Below are 16,504 nucleotides of genomic sequence, written 5' to 3'. Positions count from 1 at the left end.
CTGTCTCAGTCTCCCAAGCTGGCATTACAAGCGTGTGCCACCACGCCCGGATGAAGGTAGGTTTTGGGACGTGAAAGGGAGGGGGTGCAAATGGAGGAAGCAGGTCACTGAAGTCGTACCCTGGAAGGCTGCACTTGTCTTCTCTCTCTGCTTTGCTCCCCCACATGATGGTCTGCCTCATCAGAGACCCAGAAACAATCCAGCCCTCTGATGAGAGACTGAAACCTCTGAAGCCATGGGACAAAATAAATCTCTCCTCCTTTTAAATTATTTTCTTCAGTTGTTTTATCAATGGTGATGAAAAGCTGACTAACATGCTACCTTTAACTTTTTCTTATTTTTCAAGAGGCTTGGCTCCAGTCAAAGCAATCCTGCTGCATGTACCTCATCCACAATTTTTGCCAATGCTATGCCACTTTCTCTCACTGCAAAGTTTTTTAGTCTCCCCTAAATGAATTCAATGGCTACATTCAAAACTATAAGAAAGCTGTGTATCTTAGAGTTTAAGAAACTTACCCACTCCCTCTCAGGGAACTACCTAAAGACTAGGGTGCTAAGATAAGAGGAAATACGCTGGTATTTAAATTCCTTACCTTCAGACCAAATGGCAGAGGGAGGAAAAAAGGCAGCCCTAATAACATTCTACCTCTTCAAAAGAGGCCAGATTAAGAAATTACATGAGTCCCAAAAAATCTCTAATCTACCTACTCATTCTAACAAACTATTGTTCAGATGCTTCTCTTGTGGTATCTGTTTTCAAAAATAAGTCTTTAAAGCAGGAAGCATGTCTAAGCCAGGGTAGCCTAATGACTTGGTATAAATGTTTTCTCATCTATCTGTAAGACATTCAACCAATGAACACATCTAACATTACAGAAAACTTGACAGTGTTCAGTTTGGGGATGTAAATGACTTGGATGACATCTAAGGCCACATTTCCAAAATACCTTATTTTGTCCTTTTCTTCGTTTAAAACTGGGCCACTTACTTGAAGCCAATAGTCAAAGACCAAGGGTAGACTGAAGTTGATAGTCTAAGCCCAAAAGAGGCAAGGAGCCATTCACGTCTTACCTACTGGGCTTGAATTTGTTGTCCTCCTCTTCATCAGTGTCACTTCGGATAGTGATGACACTCACAGGAGGGCTAGGAGTATCTGGGATGATGATTGGCTGATGTTGATCTTGAACAGGGACTAAGGAATTAAAAGAAGACGTGGTGCGGAGAGGACTGCTCCCAACCACAGAGTAGACTTGAGAAGGCAGTGCATCCAGAGAGGATCTGTAGGAAAAGTTCACAAGGAAGAACTGTTCAGTCCTTGGCCCCCCCAAATTCTCCATTTTGCTTTTTTTTCTTGCAGTATTAGGAATTGAATCCTACCTCTGAGTTACACCCCTGCCCTATTTTTTATTCTTTATTTTTGTAACAGGACCTCACTAAGTTGTGGAACCTCGCTAAATAGCTGAGGCTGGCTGTGAACCTGCGATCGGCCTCCCAAGTACTGGGATTACAAGCATGTGCCACCACACCTGGCTTCCATTTTCCTTTTTCATTTTTTTTTTATGTAATCATTAAGCTAATACACTTAATTATGAAAGCTTTCTCTTCTCTTTTCGTAGCACTGGGCACTCTACATCTGAGTACATCTCCAGCCCTTTTGTTTTGTAGTAAGGTTTCAAAATAAGTTACTCAGACCAAGTTACCCAGTTACCCAGACTGGTCCCTCCAATTTGAGATCCTCTTACCTCAGCCTTCCAAGTAGCTGTGATTTCAGGCATGTGCCACTGCAACCAGCTTTAACTATGCAAGTTTTGTTTTGTTTTGTTTTTTGTGGTACTGGGGGTGGAACCCAGAGGCTTCTCTACCTCTGGGCTATACTCCCAGACCTATTTTTATACTTTATTTGGAAACAGGGTCTCACTAAGTTGCTGAGAGCTTCACTAAGTAGCTGAGGCTGGCTTCCAACCTGCGTGATCCTCCTGTCTCAGCCTCCCAAGCGCTGGGATTACAAGCATGTGCCACCACGCCCGGCTTTAACTATGAAAGTTTTAATGAAAAATTAATTAGACTAGCTACAGTTTCCAGGAACAGAAACAGCAAAAGACAAAAGAAATTTTGTGTGCCCTTTATAGCAGAGTTAAATTTCATTCTGTAAATTGGGCAAAAAATAATAATAATAATAATAATAATAATAAAACATAAAAGCAACCTGGATTCAAAGACACAGCAGAAAGAAAGGCGGATCATAACCAGAATATACTGGTATGCATGGCTAGATGAAAATGTTAGCTCCTGCTCCATTTTTCAAGTACGTGCTGCTTCATAACAAACGCATGTACATAAGACTCCCAGTACCAGGCAATGAACGTGTCTCTCACACTGGCATGGTTTTACCCATCAGCTCTAACACAGACTTACTTGGAAGAGACTGGGGCAGACTGCTTATTCTTCTTTGAAGGGAGGGAACTGGACTGCTGTCTGACAACATGGGCAACGCCAACATTCAAGGGCTGAGCAGTGGCCAAGGTCACGTGGTTAGTCAGCAAGGATGGCTGCTGCATGACGGTGCTGTACTGGTTGCCATGAGAGTGGGCATTCCTATACCAACAGCAAAAAACAGAAGAGAAAACCCTGAAACCACGAGAAAATCAGAACCAACTAAGTTTTTTGTTTTGTTTTGTGGTACTGGGGATGGAACCCAGGGGCATTCTACCACCAATTTACACCGCCAGCCCTATTTTTTATTCTTTATTTTGAAACAGGGTCTCACTGAGCTACAAAGGGCCTCACTAAGTAGATGAGGCTGTCCGCGAACCGTGATTCTCCTGTCTCAGCCTTCCAAATACTGAGATTACAAGCATGCGCCAACATGCCCGGCTCCAGTTGAGTATTAAAAGTGTTTACAGCAACTAACTAAACCTGTGCTTTATTTTTAAAGTCAGGCACCTGTATTATAAGATTTTAGGGATTTTCTATATCATTTCTATTCACAACATTTTCTTTAAATGTGGAATAAATTATTCCCAACTTTAGGACCTATTATTTTTCCATTTTCAATGTTTCTTACAATTCCATCTCCTACCCTGTGTTCTTTTAAAACATGATTTCAAATAGAGATTAAATTTCCCTTTATTCTCTTCCTCATCTCTCCATATCATCAAGTGCTGCTACCCTAAGAGATCTGCCCTTGCAAATCTCCTAGAGAAAAACAGGGTACTTGCCTCCAGTCTGCTAGCTGCTGGCTGCTCCCCATGGCCTCTGGAATCACTGCTGTGGGCTGGACAGAGTTGTGTAGTGCTACTCCAGGCAACTGTTGCCAAGTTGAAGGCAGGAGAATTTGTTGAGTTCCTCCAGGCCAAGCTTGCTGTAAGGAAACACACACAAAAAAAAAATCCAGACTTGACTCATTCTTGCCTTTTTCTTCTGTTTTTTTAGATGAAAGAAAAAAAAAGAATCTTAAAAAAAAGTTGCTTGTAGATTGTTAACTTGCAGAGATTAAAAAACAAAGGTAGAAGGGCTCATGGCTGCTTATCTTATGAAAAGCAAAAGGAACATGCTGTTTTTTCTTAGCTACCTCTATAAACTGGCCACCAGGGTGCTAAGAAATAAAGATTCCTGCAGTTAATAGTTTTCTATGATACTGGAGAGAAAAGGCATCTGAAAGTTCAGAGGTAAACTCTGTTAAATGATGGGAGTGTCATTTGTGCAATAATTTCAAAATATATATCCCGAGAAAGAGCTGAGAGAATTCCCTTGGGATTAAAAAAATAGAAATTCCAAAATCAGAGTGCCAGATAAGAGATCAGGTCAATTCACCTCATAGACAGAGGGCAAATTTATTTCCTTTTAAAAAGAGTAGTACTTAGAAAAAGGAGCCAGATGTAGAAAACCAAAGGTCAAATCCTTTGACAAACAAGCTCATGCCATCAAGTGAAAACTCATTTCATCATTTATAACCACAGATAGAGAAAAATTAAGGCAATAAGTAAAATATTAAGATATAGATGCAGAAAGCATCATATTAGGGTTTTTTTTAGTTGTTTTTTTTTTTTTTTTTTAAACAGGGTCTCACTGAGTTCCAAAGGGCCTCGCTAAGTAGCTGTGGCTGTCAGCAAACCGTGCGATCCTCCGGTCTCCGCTTCCCAAATGCTGGGATTACAAGCGTGCACCACCACGCCTGCCTTGCATCATAGTTTTAATAGTTAACTAAAGCCGGGCATGGTGGCGCACGTTTGTAATCCTTGCACTTGGAAGGCAGAGACAGGAGGATCACGCAGATTTAAAGCTAGCCGTTCTAGCCTTGCCGGGCGTGGTGGCGCACGCTTGTAATCCCCGCGCTTTGGAGGCGGAGACAGGAGGATCGCTCAGGTTCGAAGCCAGCCGCGCTGGCGTAAGAGACCCTGTTTCAAAAATATAAAATAGGTCTGGGAGTGTAGCCCGGAAGTAGAAGGGCTTCCAGGAACCCCAGTACCACCACCACCACCAAAAAAAAAAAAAAAAAAAAAAAAAAAAAAGCTAGCCGTTCTGGCTTAAGAGACCTTGTTTCCAAATAAAAATATAAAATAGGTCTGGGAGTATAGCCCAGAGATAGAAGGGCTTCCAAGAACCCCAGTACCACCAAAAAAAAAAAAAGTTAACTAAAACATTTATGTATGATTTTTAGAAACATTCTTCAATATAAAAACTAATCACTACAAGAAAATATATCATTTCTAGTTTTTAACAAGCTATGTCACTTGCAGTAGACTGTACAACAAATATGCTTTCTGTAGTTCTTACAGAAATTCTAGCATTTTCTGGAAAAAAAAAACAGGAACAGATTTGGAAGTTTCCTTTTTAAACTTGAATTCTGCAGTACAATTACCTACAATACTTGGGTACATATGGTTCTGTTTCATGAATTTCAAACTGCAAGGCCATCAACACACTCTTTTAAAAATATTTCTGCAAGTAACAGATCCACTTGTTACAAATACTGGTTCCAAACAAGAAGCCTTTAAAGCAGAGAAACTGCAAACATGTCTGCTACCATACTCAGAATTTAAAACAAAACAAAACAAAACAGAAAATAAGAGAAGTATGTTAAGTCACACCATGCGTCTTTCCATAAGCCAACACCTGCACAAGACAAAGCATGTAGTTTAATACAAAGCAAGAAATAACATTCCAGTGAGGCAGAAATCTGGCGTTCCAAGCGACGAACTGTTTTGACAGAGGAAGAACAAAAATATGCAAAGCTTAGCAAATGACTAGTGCAAACTTAAGAAAAGAAGCAAAGGAGAAGTGTCAACTAACATTCCCAACCTCAAAACTACAGGTGAGCAAGTTGAAACCAGTGACTTGGATCAACCAACCCAGAAATATATCTGACTCCCTTGCACTCAGGTTTATGTTTATGAGAATATTAATCTGGAAATGATGAAGACTTTTAAACTGAAAACCAAACAAGTTCCAACCAAATGTGTTTCTGGAAGTGTTTTCACTTACATAATTACTTGAGAAACAACAAAAAAAAATTAAAGCTACTTTGAAAGAAGAGAAATACCAGGATTTGAAAGTATTAATTAGGTTTTCAATTGCTTACCTAATTTTAAATTTCAAATAATGAAATGCTGGACATCTGATAAACAATTCTAACTCCCCCAAATAAACTAAAACACATCCAAAAATCACTCTGAAGGTTACATATCCCAAAATGCACCTCAAAGTTTGTTTTTCCTAAGCCTGATACTACTAAAACTGTGGCTATATATTCAATGACTTTTTCCTCATGACTTTAATAATAAAGGTATTGTATTTGCGTAGTTTATTAACCATGTTTTTATTTTTGTATAAAGACCTACTTGTAAAATAATTTCTCCAAAACCCCTAAAAATGAATTCGCCTTTAATTTCAATCAAGAATGCAATCTACAAGCACATTCTAAAAGGAACATCTAAATGGAAGACAGAAGCTGCCACTGACCATGAGTGCCAAGAAGAGCTAGCTTCAGGTGTTCACAGAAGGAAGGTTAATGTTAACCAGTACAGCAATAAATTAAGAGCATCTTAGGCATATCTACATGCACAGAAGTTTGAGAAGCTTTAAAAGAAGGAAGCTAACTTGCCAAGGAGTTCAAATTTTAGCCATCCAGGTACCTGTATGTAGTAGAGCCAAACTAAAGGCCATTTCCTTCATTCTCAAAGATTGGAGGGTAAAAATAGGGCAGAAAAAGGTAATAGCTGAGGTTACACCAAGAGCTTTTACCACACAAGGCTGGCAACGAAGAATCGAAGTGGCTCCTTACAGACCAACACTGAACATCAAACAGTGCTTCAGCAAATGTTGGGGAAGAAACAATGAGACATTAAAGATGTAGCAAGAACACAGCCACAAGATGGCACATGCTTCCATGCCCTCTGCAAAGACTAAGCTAAAAAATTTTTTGGAAATTAAGAAAACAGAACCAAAACAAATAGGGAAAAATAAAAAAGAAACCAAAGAAACTCCGTTAGTGACACAATCAAGTGAGGGGAATTACCAGTACAGCAGCAGTCTGTTCAACCAGCGCCGGCCGGCCGGCTGCGCAGCTCAGAGTAAAGGGTACCGCATACTGCGGCGTGATGGTGGCTACTTGAGGGTGGAGAGTTGCTACCATTAGTGGTGTACAGCTTCCCTGAAACGTAGATTAGGCAGGTGAGTGAAACAAACACCGAGGCAGGACATCTGGATTCAGAAGGGTTCTCATCCCCCCCCAGGTTAATACCAACAATCAACATCCATAGCACCTAAAATGCTGGTACCAAACACCACTGTTCCCCCTTCAACTCTGCATAGCACTGGCTCACTATCGAGTGTCAATGGCCTAAAACAAAAAAGTACAGGAATCTTTCTTGAGCTAGATTCAGAGGATCAGTTCTATGAAACAAAGGCATTGACCAAGAATTCCTCCACCTCCTCACAATACAGGGATCGGGATTTCAGAATTTCCACTGTGTCATGGTCCACAACGCTTACATAGAGAATTTAAAATGCAACCGCTGTTATGTAAACACTTCATGATTTTCTTGGTCATCTTAGTTTCATGTTCCATGGCAAGTTTATAACAATTTAAAAGTCTTCTACAGCTTGCTTAAACAAAAGGAATAAAGGAATATAGTACTTGGAGAGGCATCATCATGTCACTTAGCCTCTCAACTGTGTTACGATCCTAAGAGTAAGCAAAGGAACACTAAAGGAGCCTTATATTTTAGAGTAAAAAAATGTTTAATGTGAAATGTATCTTTAAGATATTGAGGGAGTAAGACTTTATCCCACAAAATTAGAGTGAATTTGCTGAAATGTCCATTTCTCAGTGTCTGTCTATTTATCTGTGAAAATCTAAGGAAGACACTGGCAGAACTGCAATAATCTTAGAAATTAGTATATTTTTCTACTACAGATGTTTCATTTTAAGACCACTGAATCATAACCAAGAAAGATCTTACATTCAAAGCAAATACCATTTTCTAGGACAAAACACCTTATTCTCAATAGCGCTTCATCAATACTGAGTAGCCACACGGCTCTGGGTTTTACCTGCGTAAGAACTCCTGACTGTATCTGTAGTGGCTGAGCAGCTGGTGCCTGGGGCACAATTGGCACAGCGTTATCCATCCTCACAGGGAATCCAGAGTGCTTTGTTGTTGCTTGTAGCCCAGCTGGTGAAAAACAGTACCATGGTCATCACTTAGCTGAGTCTGAGAGTACAATTTGGGTGGTTTTTCTTGTTTATTTTTAGCTTTTCCACTACTCAGACTTTAGTTCTAGACACTCATTCACAGTAGTAGTATTGGGAGTTAAGGAAGATTTAGTTCACTTCAGGTTAGATTATGGCAAAGATGTATGATACAAGGAGGGCTACTTTAAGGAAATTCTTTTTTTTTTTTTTTTTTTTTTTTCAGTACTGGGAATGGAACCCAGGGGCATTCTACCTCTGAGCAATACCCTCAACTCTATTTTTTGTTTATTTGGAAACAGGGTCTCACTGAGTCGCAAAGGGCCTTACTAAGTAGCTGAGGCTGTCTGCGAACCGCGATCCTCCTGCTCAACCTCCCAAATGCTGGGATTACAAGTGTGTGCCACCACACCCAGCTTAATTTTTTTAATGTTATAAAATTTAAAACACAATACACATATCATCCCAATTAACAGGTAAAAAAAACTCTTTAGTTAATAAGTTATATTCATCTCTTAATCCATCATCTTAATGGGGGAAATAAGTGTTTTGAAAACTGTAATCTGTTAAAAGCAAAGACCTGAATATAGTTATAACTCCCCCTCAACCCCCTGTGGTACTAGGGATTGAACCCAGAGGGATTCTACCTTCAAGCTATACCCCTGGTCTGATTTACTTAGAACAGAATCTGGTAGGTTGATTCAAGTCTCACTATTTGCTGAGGATACCCTCAACCTGGGATCATCCTGTGTCAGCTTCCCAAGTACTGGGATTATAAGTATATACCACCATGCCCAGCTAAGAAAAATTATGAAAAATTCAGTAATATATAATCTAAGCTACTCTTGTCAGGAATGTTTTAAAAGGATGTTCCTCCTTGCTCCTCAAAAATATAGTTCACAGTCAAGTATTTTATTTATTTATTTATTTATTTATTTATTTATTTATTTATGGTACTGGGGATGGAACCCAGGGGCCTTCTACTTCTGGGATATTCTCCCAGACCTATTTTATATTTTATATGAACACAGGGCCTCTTAAGCCAGCTGAGGCTGGCTTCGAACCTGCGTGATCCTCCTGTCTCAGCCTCCCAAGCGCGGGGATTACAAGCGTGCATTACCATGCCTAGCTCACGTATTTTATTTTTAACTAGCAGGAAAAAAAAGAAATTATGGCTAGGATAAAAATATTGAAAAAGTAGACATTTTGGTTTATGGAAACTTTTTTCTACTTATTTTAGAAATCTCAGCATTCTCATAGTTCTTTTGTGGTTAAAGTACAGATACAAAAATCAAGAACTCTGCTGTCTCTAAAACAGTGACCATGTCTTAATATTCTTCTTAATTACATTCTTTGCACAAATGCTGAATGAATGTGTCCTATAAACAGGACTATCTCATTTTGGGAAAAAAGGGAGCTTACGACAGTTCCCGCTTTTTGCCAACCAAGACCTAAAAAAGGTTTTTGGTTTTTTTTGGTATTGGGGATGGATCCCGGTATACAGGGGCATTCTACCTCCAAGTTACCTTTTTTTTTTTTTTTTTTTTTTTTTTTTTGGCAGTCCCGGGATGGAACCCAAGGGCATATTACCTCCAAGCAATATCCCCAGCCCTATTTTTTTTTTTTCTTCCTTATTTTGAAACTGGGTCTCACTGATTGTAAAGGGCCTAAGTAGCTGAGGCTGTCTGCGAATTGCAATTCTCCAGTTCTCCTGTCTTAGCCTCACAAATGCTGGGATTACAAGTGTGCATCACCATGTCCAGCTCTACTCTTTCTATTGTAACAGGGTCTGTGTCACTGAGTTGCAAAGGGCCTAAGTACCTGAGGCTGTCCGCAAACTGTGATCCTCCTGTCTCAGCCTCACAAATGCTGGGATTATAAGCATGAACCGCCATGCCCGGCTATCTTTTTTTTTTTTTTTTTTGGTGGTACTGGGGTTCCTGGAAACCCTTCTACCTCCGGGCTACACTCCCAGACCTATTTTTATATTTTTTATTTGGAAACAGGGTCTCTTAAGCCAGCAAGCCTGGCACAATCCTATCTCTGCCTCCCTATCACAGGGATTAAAAGTGTGTACCACCTCGCCTGGCTTATTTTTTATCCTTTAGTTTTTATTTATTTATTGTGTGCGTGTGTGTGTGTGCGCGCGCGCGCGCGCGCGCTGCTGAGGATAGAATCTAGAGGCTTTCTACCTTCAGGCTACATTCCCAGACCTATTTTCTATTTTATTTAGAAACAGGGTGCCACTCAGTTGCAGAGAGCCTCACTAAGTAGCTGAGACTGGCTTCAAACCTATGCAATCCTCCTGTCTCAGCCTCCCAAGTGTGGGGATTACAAGCCTGAGTGAGCCACCACCCTGGCTTTATTCTTTATTTTGAAACAAGGTCTCACTAAGTTGCAGAGGATCTCACTAAGTAGCTAAGACTGTCTGTGAACCTTAATCTTCTTGTCTCAGCTTCCAAAACTGGTATTACAAGCATGCCCCACCATGCTTAACTCTCAAAAGTTTTTTCTAAATTTACTTTATCAAAACTTTTTTTTTTTGGTGGTACTGGGTTCCTGGAAGCCATTCTACCTCCAGGCTACACTCCCAGACCTCTTTTATTTTTGGAAACAGGGTCTCTTAAGCCAGCATGGCTGGCTTCGAACCTGCCTGATCCTCCTGTCTCCGCCTCCCAAGCAAGGGGATTACAAGCGTGCGCCACCACGCCCGGCTTTTATCAAAACTTTTAGTGTAAAGAATTTAAGTTTCTGTTATGTCTCCAATCTACCAATGCCTATAGTTTTGTTAAGTGAGGATACAATTTTTTTTTTTTTTTTTTTTTTTTTTTGGCGGTACCATGGAAGGAACCCAGGACCACTGTACCTCCAAGTTACACCCCTCAGCCCTAGTTTTTAGTCTTTTTATTTTTGAAACAGGGTCTCACTGAGTTGCAAATGGCCTCCCTAAGTACCAAGGCTGGCCACGAACAGTGATCCTCCAGGCTCTGCCTCCTGAATGCTGGGATTACAAGTGTGTGACACCATGCCCGGCAAGTGAGGATACAAATATTTTAACTGGAAGATTCCATCAGTGAAACTTTCTAAGCTATCAACAACTACTTGCTCTTAATATTATTATAGTGATACCAAATGAGTATATCTCACAAATAAGAATACTGCTAGGTTTAGCAAGTCAGTCTTATAATTTTCCACTTCAGTAAATTATGAGTGATTTAGAAATAAGCTATCATTAAGAAAAACACATTGTAAACTGGGCATGGCACACCTGTAATCCCATTACTTGGAAGGCTGAGACAGAAAGATCACAGGTTCCTGGACAGCCTCAGCAAGCAGTAAGTCTCCATCAACTGAGTAAGACCCTATTTTAAAAAAATAAAAATAAAACAGGGCAGGGGATGTAGCCTGGAGGTAGAATGCCCATGGGTTCAATCCCCAGTACTACAAAAGAAAAAAAGAAAAAAAAAACCCACATCATAGAAGGGAACAAAGCAATAAATAGCCTAATGATATTTTTAATGCAGTTTATGTAACAGTAAAAAGTAACAAACCCAGGTTATCAAATTAAAAAGTTGCCAGCCATGCTTCCTTAGACAATGCTTTCTAAATGGAAAGCTAAGCAATACACAATTCTTTTGTATGGTCCCAGGATATACAGCTAACTTCAAGACAATGCTATTGTAATAGCCTCATCCTACAAATTGGTAGGAACTGAGGAGGCAAAATTTAGGAGAAAATATTTGCTACAGAAACTATCTATGGCTCTGAGAGCAATAAAGTAAAAGGGGACAAAATTATAGAAGGATAGTTACTCGTAAGCAAAATATATCTGTATCTATTTTGGTCAACTGGAATAGTATGGAAAGTAATTTATAGTACTGACCTACAAATGTGACTCTGAAGTATTAAAGTGCTATAGTTATTTAGGCTATGCCACAACAGTGGAGCTAGGTTCAAACTGGCTGTTTCTTTCCTCCACAAAGTGGAAACACAGTAACAAAAGCCAACACAATTCGGGAAGGTTCTTCCTGAGCCCTGCCCGCAAAAGGATTATTGTTTTGTTTTATTGAACATCAAAAGTGTGGAAAAAAGAGTAAAACTTCCTAATGCATGCAGGCCTACCCTTCTCTAAGTATATAAACACATTATAAAAGAATGGATGGTGAGTCAGGCATGGTAATACATGCCTGTAATCCTAGTACTTGGAAGGCTAAAATAGCAGGATTGCAGGTTGATGCTAGCCTCAGCAACTTAGCAAAGTCTTCAGGAATGTAGCAAGACCATTTCAAAAAAAGAATAAGCCAGGTGTGGTAGCGCATGCTTGTAATCCCAGCATTTGGGAGGCTGAGGCAGGAGAATCAGCCTCAGCTACTTAGTAAGGCCCTTTGCAACTCAGTGAGACCCTGTTTCAAAATAAAGAATAAAAAAACAGGGCTGGGGGTGTAGCTCAGAGGTAGAATGACCCTGGGTTCCATCCCCAGTACCACAAAAGAAAGAAAAGAAAGAAAGAAACAAAAAAAGAAAGAAAGAAAGAAAGAAAGAAAGAAAGAAAGAAAGAAAGAAAGAAAGAAAGAAAGATATATGAAGGCTGAAAGTATAGCTCAGAGGTAGAATGCCCAGTACCAAAAAAATAAAAAAGTAGGCAAACTAGAATAGAAAACTGTTGAGCAAAAACTAGCATATGGTGATGGCTGTCAAGTCAACTGACAACTCTTTACAACTATCTGAGTTTCAATACTAAAAGGCAATATGAAATCATACTTCAAAATACATACATGATGAATCTCTCTGCCTGGATTCATATCAGGGTTCTGCCACAAACAGTTATAAGACTTTGGGCAGATGAGGATGTCTTCACTGATAAACTGGAGATAATGACATTACCCACCTCCTGGGTTATTTGTGAGGATAAATTAAACATGTTTGTTAAAGCACTCAGAACATATCTGGCATACAGGAATACATACCAGGTATTATCACCATTTTAATTTCAAAATTCTTGTTCACTTAAAACTTTTGAAATTTGCTCTACTACTAGCTCCTCAGATTATTTAGACTTCCTAGATAGGGAAAAAAAAATTCCAAAGCATATACTTACCTAATTCTACCAAAAGGGGCTATCACACATTCCCCCTTTACCCTTCATCTTAGGTTTTGTTTTATTAAAGGAATTTAAAAGTTCTTCCGCTTATCTCTTATTATCTGAGAAGAAGCAGTAGACTTCTGGGCCTCATATCTGAAAAGTGACCCACTGAAACTTACTTTGGAAAAGGGAGGGGAAGGGGCAGCTAACTTGCTAAATCTGTAAGCATCACTCAACGGCTGACAACCCCAAGTATAGATTTTACTACTATGAAGCATATGTAAAAGGTAATTTGGTAAATTAGGCTAAATATGCATTTACGGATTTGGAATCTGCTCCTCCGCTCTCCCTGTAGTTTCTCCCTGGTTTACACCGCTATCGCTCTCCTGTCCTCCCGGTAATCTCTCAGTCTCCCCCAGCCCCTCTTTTCCTTCTGCTTGCTCCGACTCTGAGAAACCAAACAAACACAAGAGTCACAGTCAATAAGTAACTAAAGTAAAAAGATAAAAATGCTACCTGTCTCTACATAAAGTGTTACGACAAGCCTGAATCCTAGTTCATTCCAGGGTACTGACACTAACTTTCTATTGGGAAAGTCAAGTGTATTATTAAAAAATATCCTTAAAATAATATAACCTTCTAAAAGGCTTACCAAATCTATAAATGCACATTTCCCATATTTTAGAAAAAATGAACTGGACAGACTGGATTATGGAACAGTAATAAGAAAATGAAGACAGATGGGAATGTGAAAATTCAAATCCTGCTGCAACACATGGAGTTGGCCTCTTTCTTCAGCTATTCTATTTCTCTGTTAATAGAGTTTACAGGAATGATTCATTTAGCTGAAGCAGATAATCTTAATGCCTTCCCCATATAAGCATCTCAGTTTATAGAATTTTTCAGTTCAATAAATAATCATCTTTATTACTGAGTATAATTTAATAAGTTTCTATATTCTTAAACATGGTTTTAACATTTTAGAATAAAAACCCTAAATTAAGTAAGTAAATAAAGACATAATTTTACTTTACAATGGAATGATATGTAGGAAATTAAACTCAAGATATAGCAATTCTACTTAAAACAAAATTTTTTTCAAGATGTACATATTCTATGTATTGAGAGATACAAGATATATGATGACATTGATACAAGGCCTCAGTGGGCAAGAAAACTGACAAGAAGCAGTTCTAATAGGGAACCGTAAATTGAGCTGCTATGTGTCAGACAGTATCATAATCGTACAAATAACAAGTGTAAAAAGAGAAAATTAATTATGTGAAATCACTCAATTTCAGTTATCATTACCCAAGACAGTATAAACTTGTCAAACATGAGAACTAAACAACTAGATCTGCCTAGAGCAGGCAAGTCCGTTAAAATACCGTAGGACACAGGAGTTTCCCCACTTACTTTGAAAAGCAGGTGGACATACTATAAATGTTTGTTGGAATGGATCTGTCTGAGTACAGATCTGGGTGGTTCCAGGCTGCAGGGAAACACCCTGCTGGGCAACTCCAGGAACTGGGGCAGCAGATGATGGGTACAAAGCTGACTGGTAATTTAGCAGGGAGACATCTGAGTTAGCCAGAGAGAGTGTAGCTGCTGCTGCAGTAGAACTGGAAGCGAGGACACTGGCCTAAAAACAAAAGGATGACAATAGTTTTACATATATAGACTCTACCCTGAAAAACTTAGAATAAAGTTTTAAAATGTAATGTTAATTATCTTCGAGATAACTTTCAGCTTAAGAAATTTCCCAGGCCCCAAATGTAAGACAAGATCAAATAGGCAAACAAAGAATAATAGTTATTCTTTGGTCCTATACTGGTTATGTCTATATAAACCTCAACTACTCCTACACAAAACTGCTGGATAGAAGATCCCACTAAATCTCATAAGTTCTTCCATTTGAAAAGCACATCGAGTTGGGTGTGGTGGTGCAGCCTTGTAATCTTAGTACTTGGAAGGCTGAGACAGGAGAATCACATTCAAGGACAACCTCAGCAATTTAGTGAGGCTCTCAGCAACCTGCTAAGATATTGTTTCCAAATAAGAAATAAAATCAGTCTGGGGGTGTAGCTCAGAGGTAAAATGCCTCTGAGTTCAATTCCCAGAACCACAAAAAATAAGATAAAAATTAAAAATATACCTAGCCAAATGTGGTTGCGCATGAATATAATCCCAGTACTCAGGAGGCTGGGGCAGAAGGATGATAAGTTCCAGGCCAGTCTCAGCAACTTACCAAGGATCTCAACAACTTAGCAAGACTGTTTCTAAATAAAAAGTAAAATAGAGGTGGGGGTATAGCTCAGAGGTAGAATACCCTTGGCAATCTCCAATATGAAAAAAAAAATTTTTTAAATAGATCTAGCTAAGAAACTGGGACGCTTATACCTTTAAATACAAACTTATGTGTAAATATCAATAGTTAGTTAGCAGAACTTTAATTATTGAGCTGGGTATGGTAGTGCATGGCTGTAATCCCAGTACTTGGGAGACTGAGAAGGGAAGATCACAGGTTTGAGTTCAGCCTCCTCAACTTAGTGAGACCCTCCGCAACCTACTAAGATGCTGTTTCAAAACAAAAACTAAAGCCAGCATGGCAACACACACTTGTAATTCCAGTACTTGAGAGGCTGAGGCAGGAGGACTGAGGTTCACCTCAAGCTACTTAGTGAGGCCCTCTGCAACTAAGTTAGACCCTGTTTCAAAATAAAAAATAAAAACATAGGGCTGGGGGATATAGCTCAGAGGTAGAATGCCCTTGGGTTCATCCCCAGTATCCCCCCCCCAAAAAAAAAAAAACTATAAAGAGCTAAGGCTATAGCTCAGAGGTAGAATGCCCCTGGGTTCAATCCCCTATACCACAAATAATAACAATAATTACTGAAAATACCTTTCAATAAAATGATGACACACAAAATCCTTCTAATAGAGAGAAAGGAAATCGTTTGGCAAAAGTTAGTACAACTAACAGTAGTAAGCAGTTCAACAGTCAGACCCCTTTTTTTTTTTTTAACTATGCTACGACTTATGAGGACATGAATTAAGACTTTTGTATTTTGTATTTAATTTTTTTTCTTTTCTTTTCTTTTCTTTTTTTTTAGGGATTGAACCCAATGGCATCCTACTTTCAAGCTATACCTCCAGCCCTATTTTTTATTTTTTATTTTCAAACAGGGTCTCACTAAGTTGCAGAGGGCCTCACTAAGTAGCTGAAGCTGTCCTCTAACCTGCGATCCTCCTGTCTCAGCCTCTCAAGTACTAGGATTAAAAGCACACGCCACCACATCCAGCAGTGTATTTAATTTTTGCCAGCAAGTGACTGTTAGGTATATCAGTCTACCCTGTCTTCTAGCACTTTTGACAAGTAGAAAATTCTTATGAAGTTACAAGATAACCGAAGCAAAGACTGGTTTTCTTTTACCTCACCCTGTACTTTTGTTTCTACCTCACTTAAGTTTTATTTTCCAAAATCATCTACTTAATACCTGATTGTGCACCGTATTGAGCTGGTTGCTGAAGCTCATGGTTAGATTTGTGCTTGTATTTGGTGCAACGTGTGTAGTGAAGGGACTCTTGATCTGACTCACTGTATCATACATGTGAACCCTCCGCTTGCAGATCTCCATGTTCTGGAAACAGGACTTAACACTGAAAGAGATTAAAAACCACTAAATGAATACTGAAATTTAAACAGACAGTAAATAACTCAAAAGATC

At 39.2% G+C, this 16,504-nt stretch overlaps 1 protein-coding gene across 4 annotated transcripts in view; it reads right to left on the bottom strand.

The window, feature by feature from the left end:
• HIPK1 (homeodomain interacting protein kinase 1) overlaps nucleotides 1–16,504 on the bottom strand; it is a gene marked incomplete at both ends in the record, with an annotated part of 42,750 nt that overhangs the window by 4,486 nt on the left and 21,760 nt on the right. Inside the window, 7 exons of one of the 4 annotated variants that reach the window (XM_080691234.1) lie at nucleotides 1,072–1,278; nucleotides 2,416–2,595; nucleotides 3,219–3,361; nucleotides 6,518–6,652; nucleotides 7,555–7,676; nucleotides 14,193–14,418; nucleotides 16,274–16,436. In XM_080691234.1, the coding sequence (XP_080547360.1) occupies nucleotides 1,072–1,278; nucleotides 2,416–2,595; nucleotides 3,219–3,361; nucleotides 6,518–6,652; nucleotides 7,555–7,676; nucleotides 14,193–14,418; nucleotides 16,274–16,436 (1,176 nt within the window). The remainder of the gene's footprint in view (nucleotides 1–1,071; nucleotides 1,279–2,415; nucleotides 2,596–3,218; nucleotides 3,362–6,517; nucleotides 6,653–7,554; nucleotides 7,677–14,192; nucleotides 14,419–16,273; nucleotides 16,437–16,504) is intronic. The other 3 variants (XM_080691235.1, XM_080691236.1, XM_080691237.1) reach the window with 3 other exon arrangements.

The sequence above is a fragment of the Muscardinus avellanarius genome (genome assembly GCF_963383645.1).
Source record: "Muscardinus avellanarius genome assembly, chromosome: 3".
NCBI classification, from domain to species: domain Eukaryota; kingdom Metazoa; phylum Chordata; class Mammalia; order Rodentia; family Gliridae; genus Muscardinus; species Muscardinus avellanarius.
Note: the sequence above shows the minus strand (reverse complement) of the source record. Positions and strands in the feature narration are given on the sequence as shown.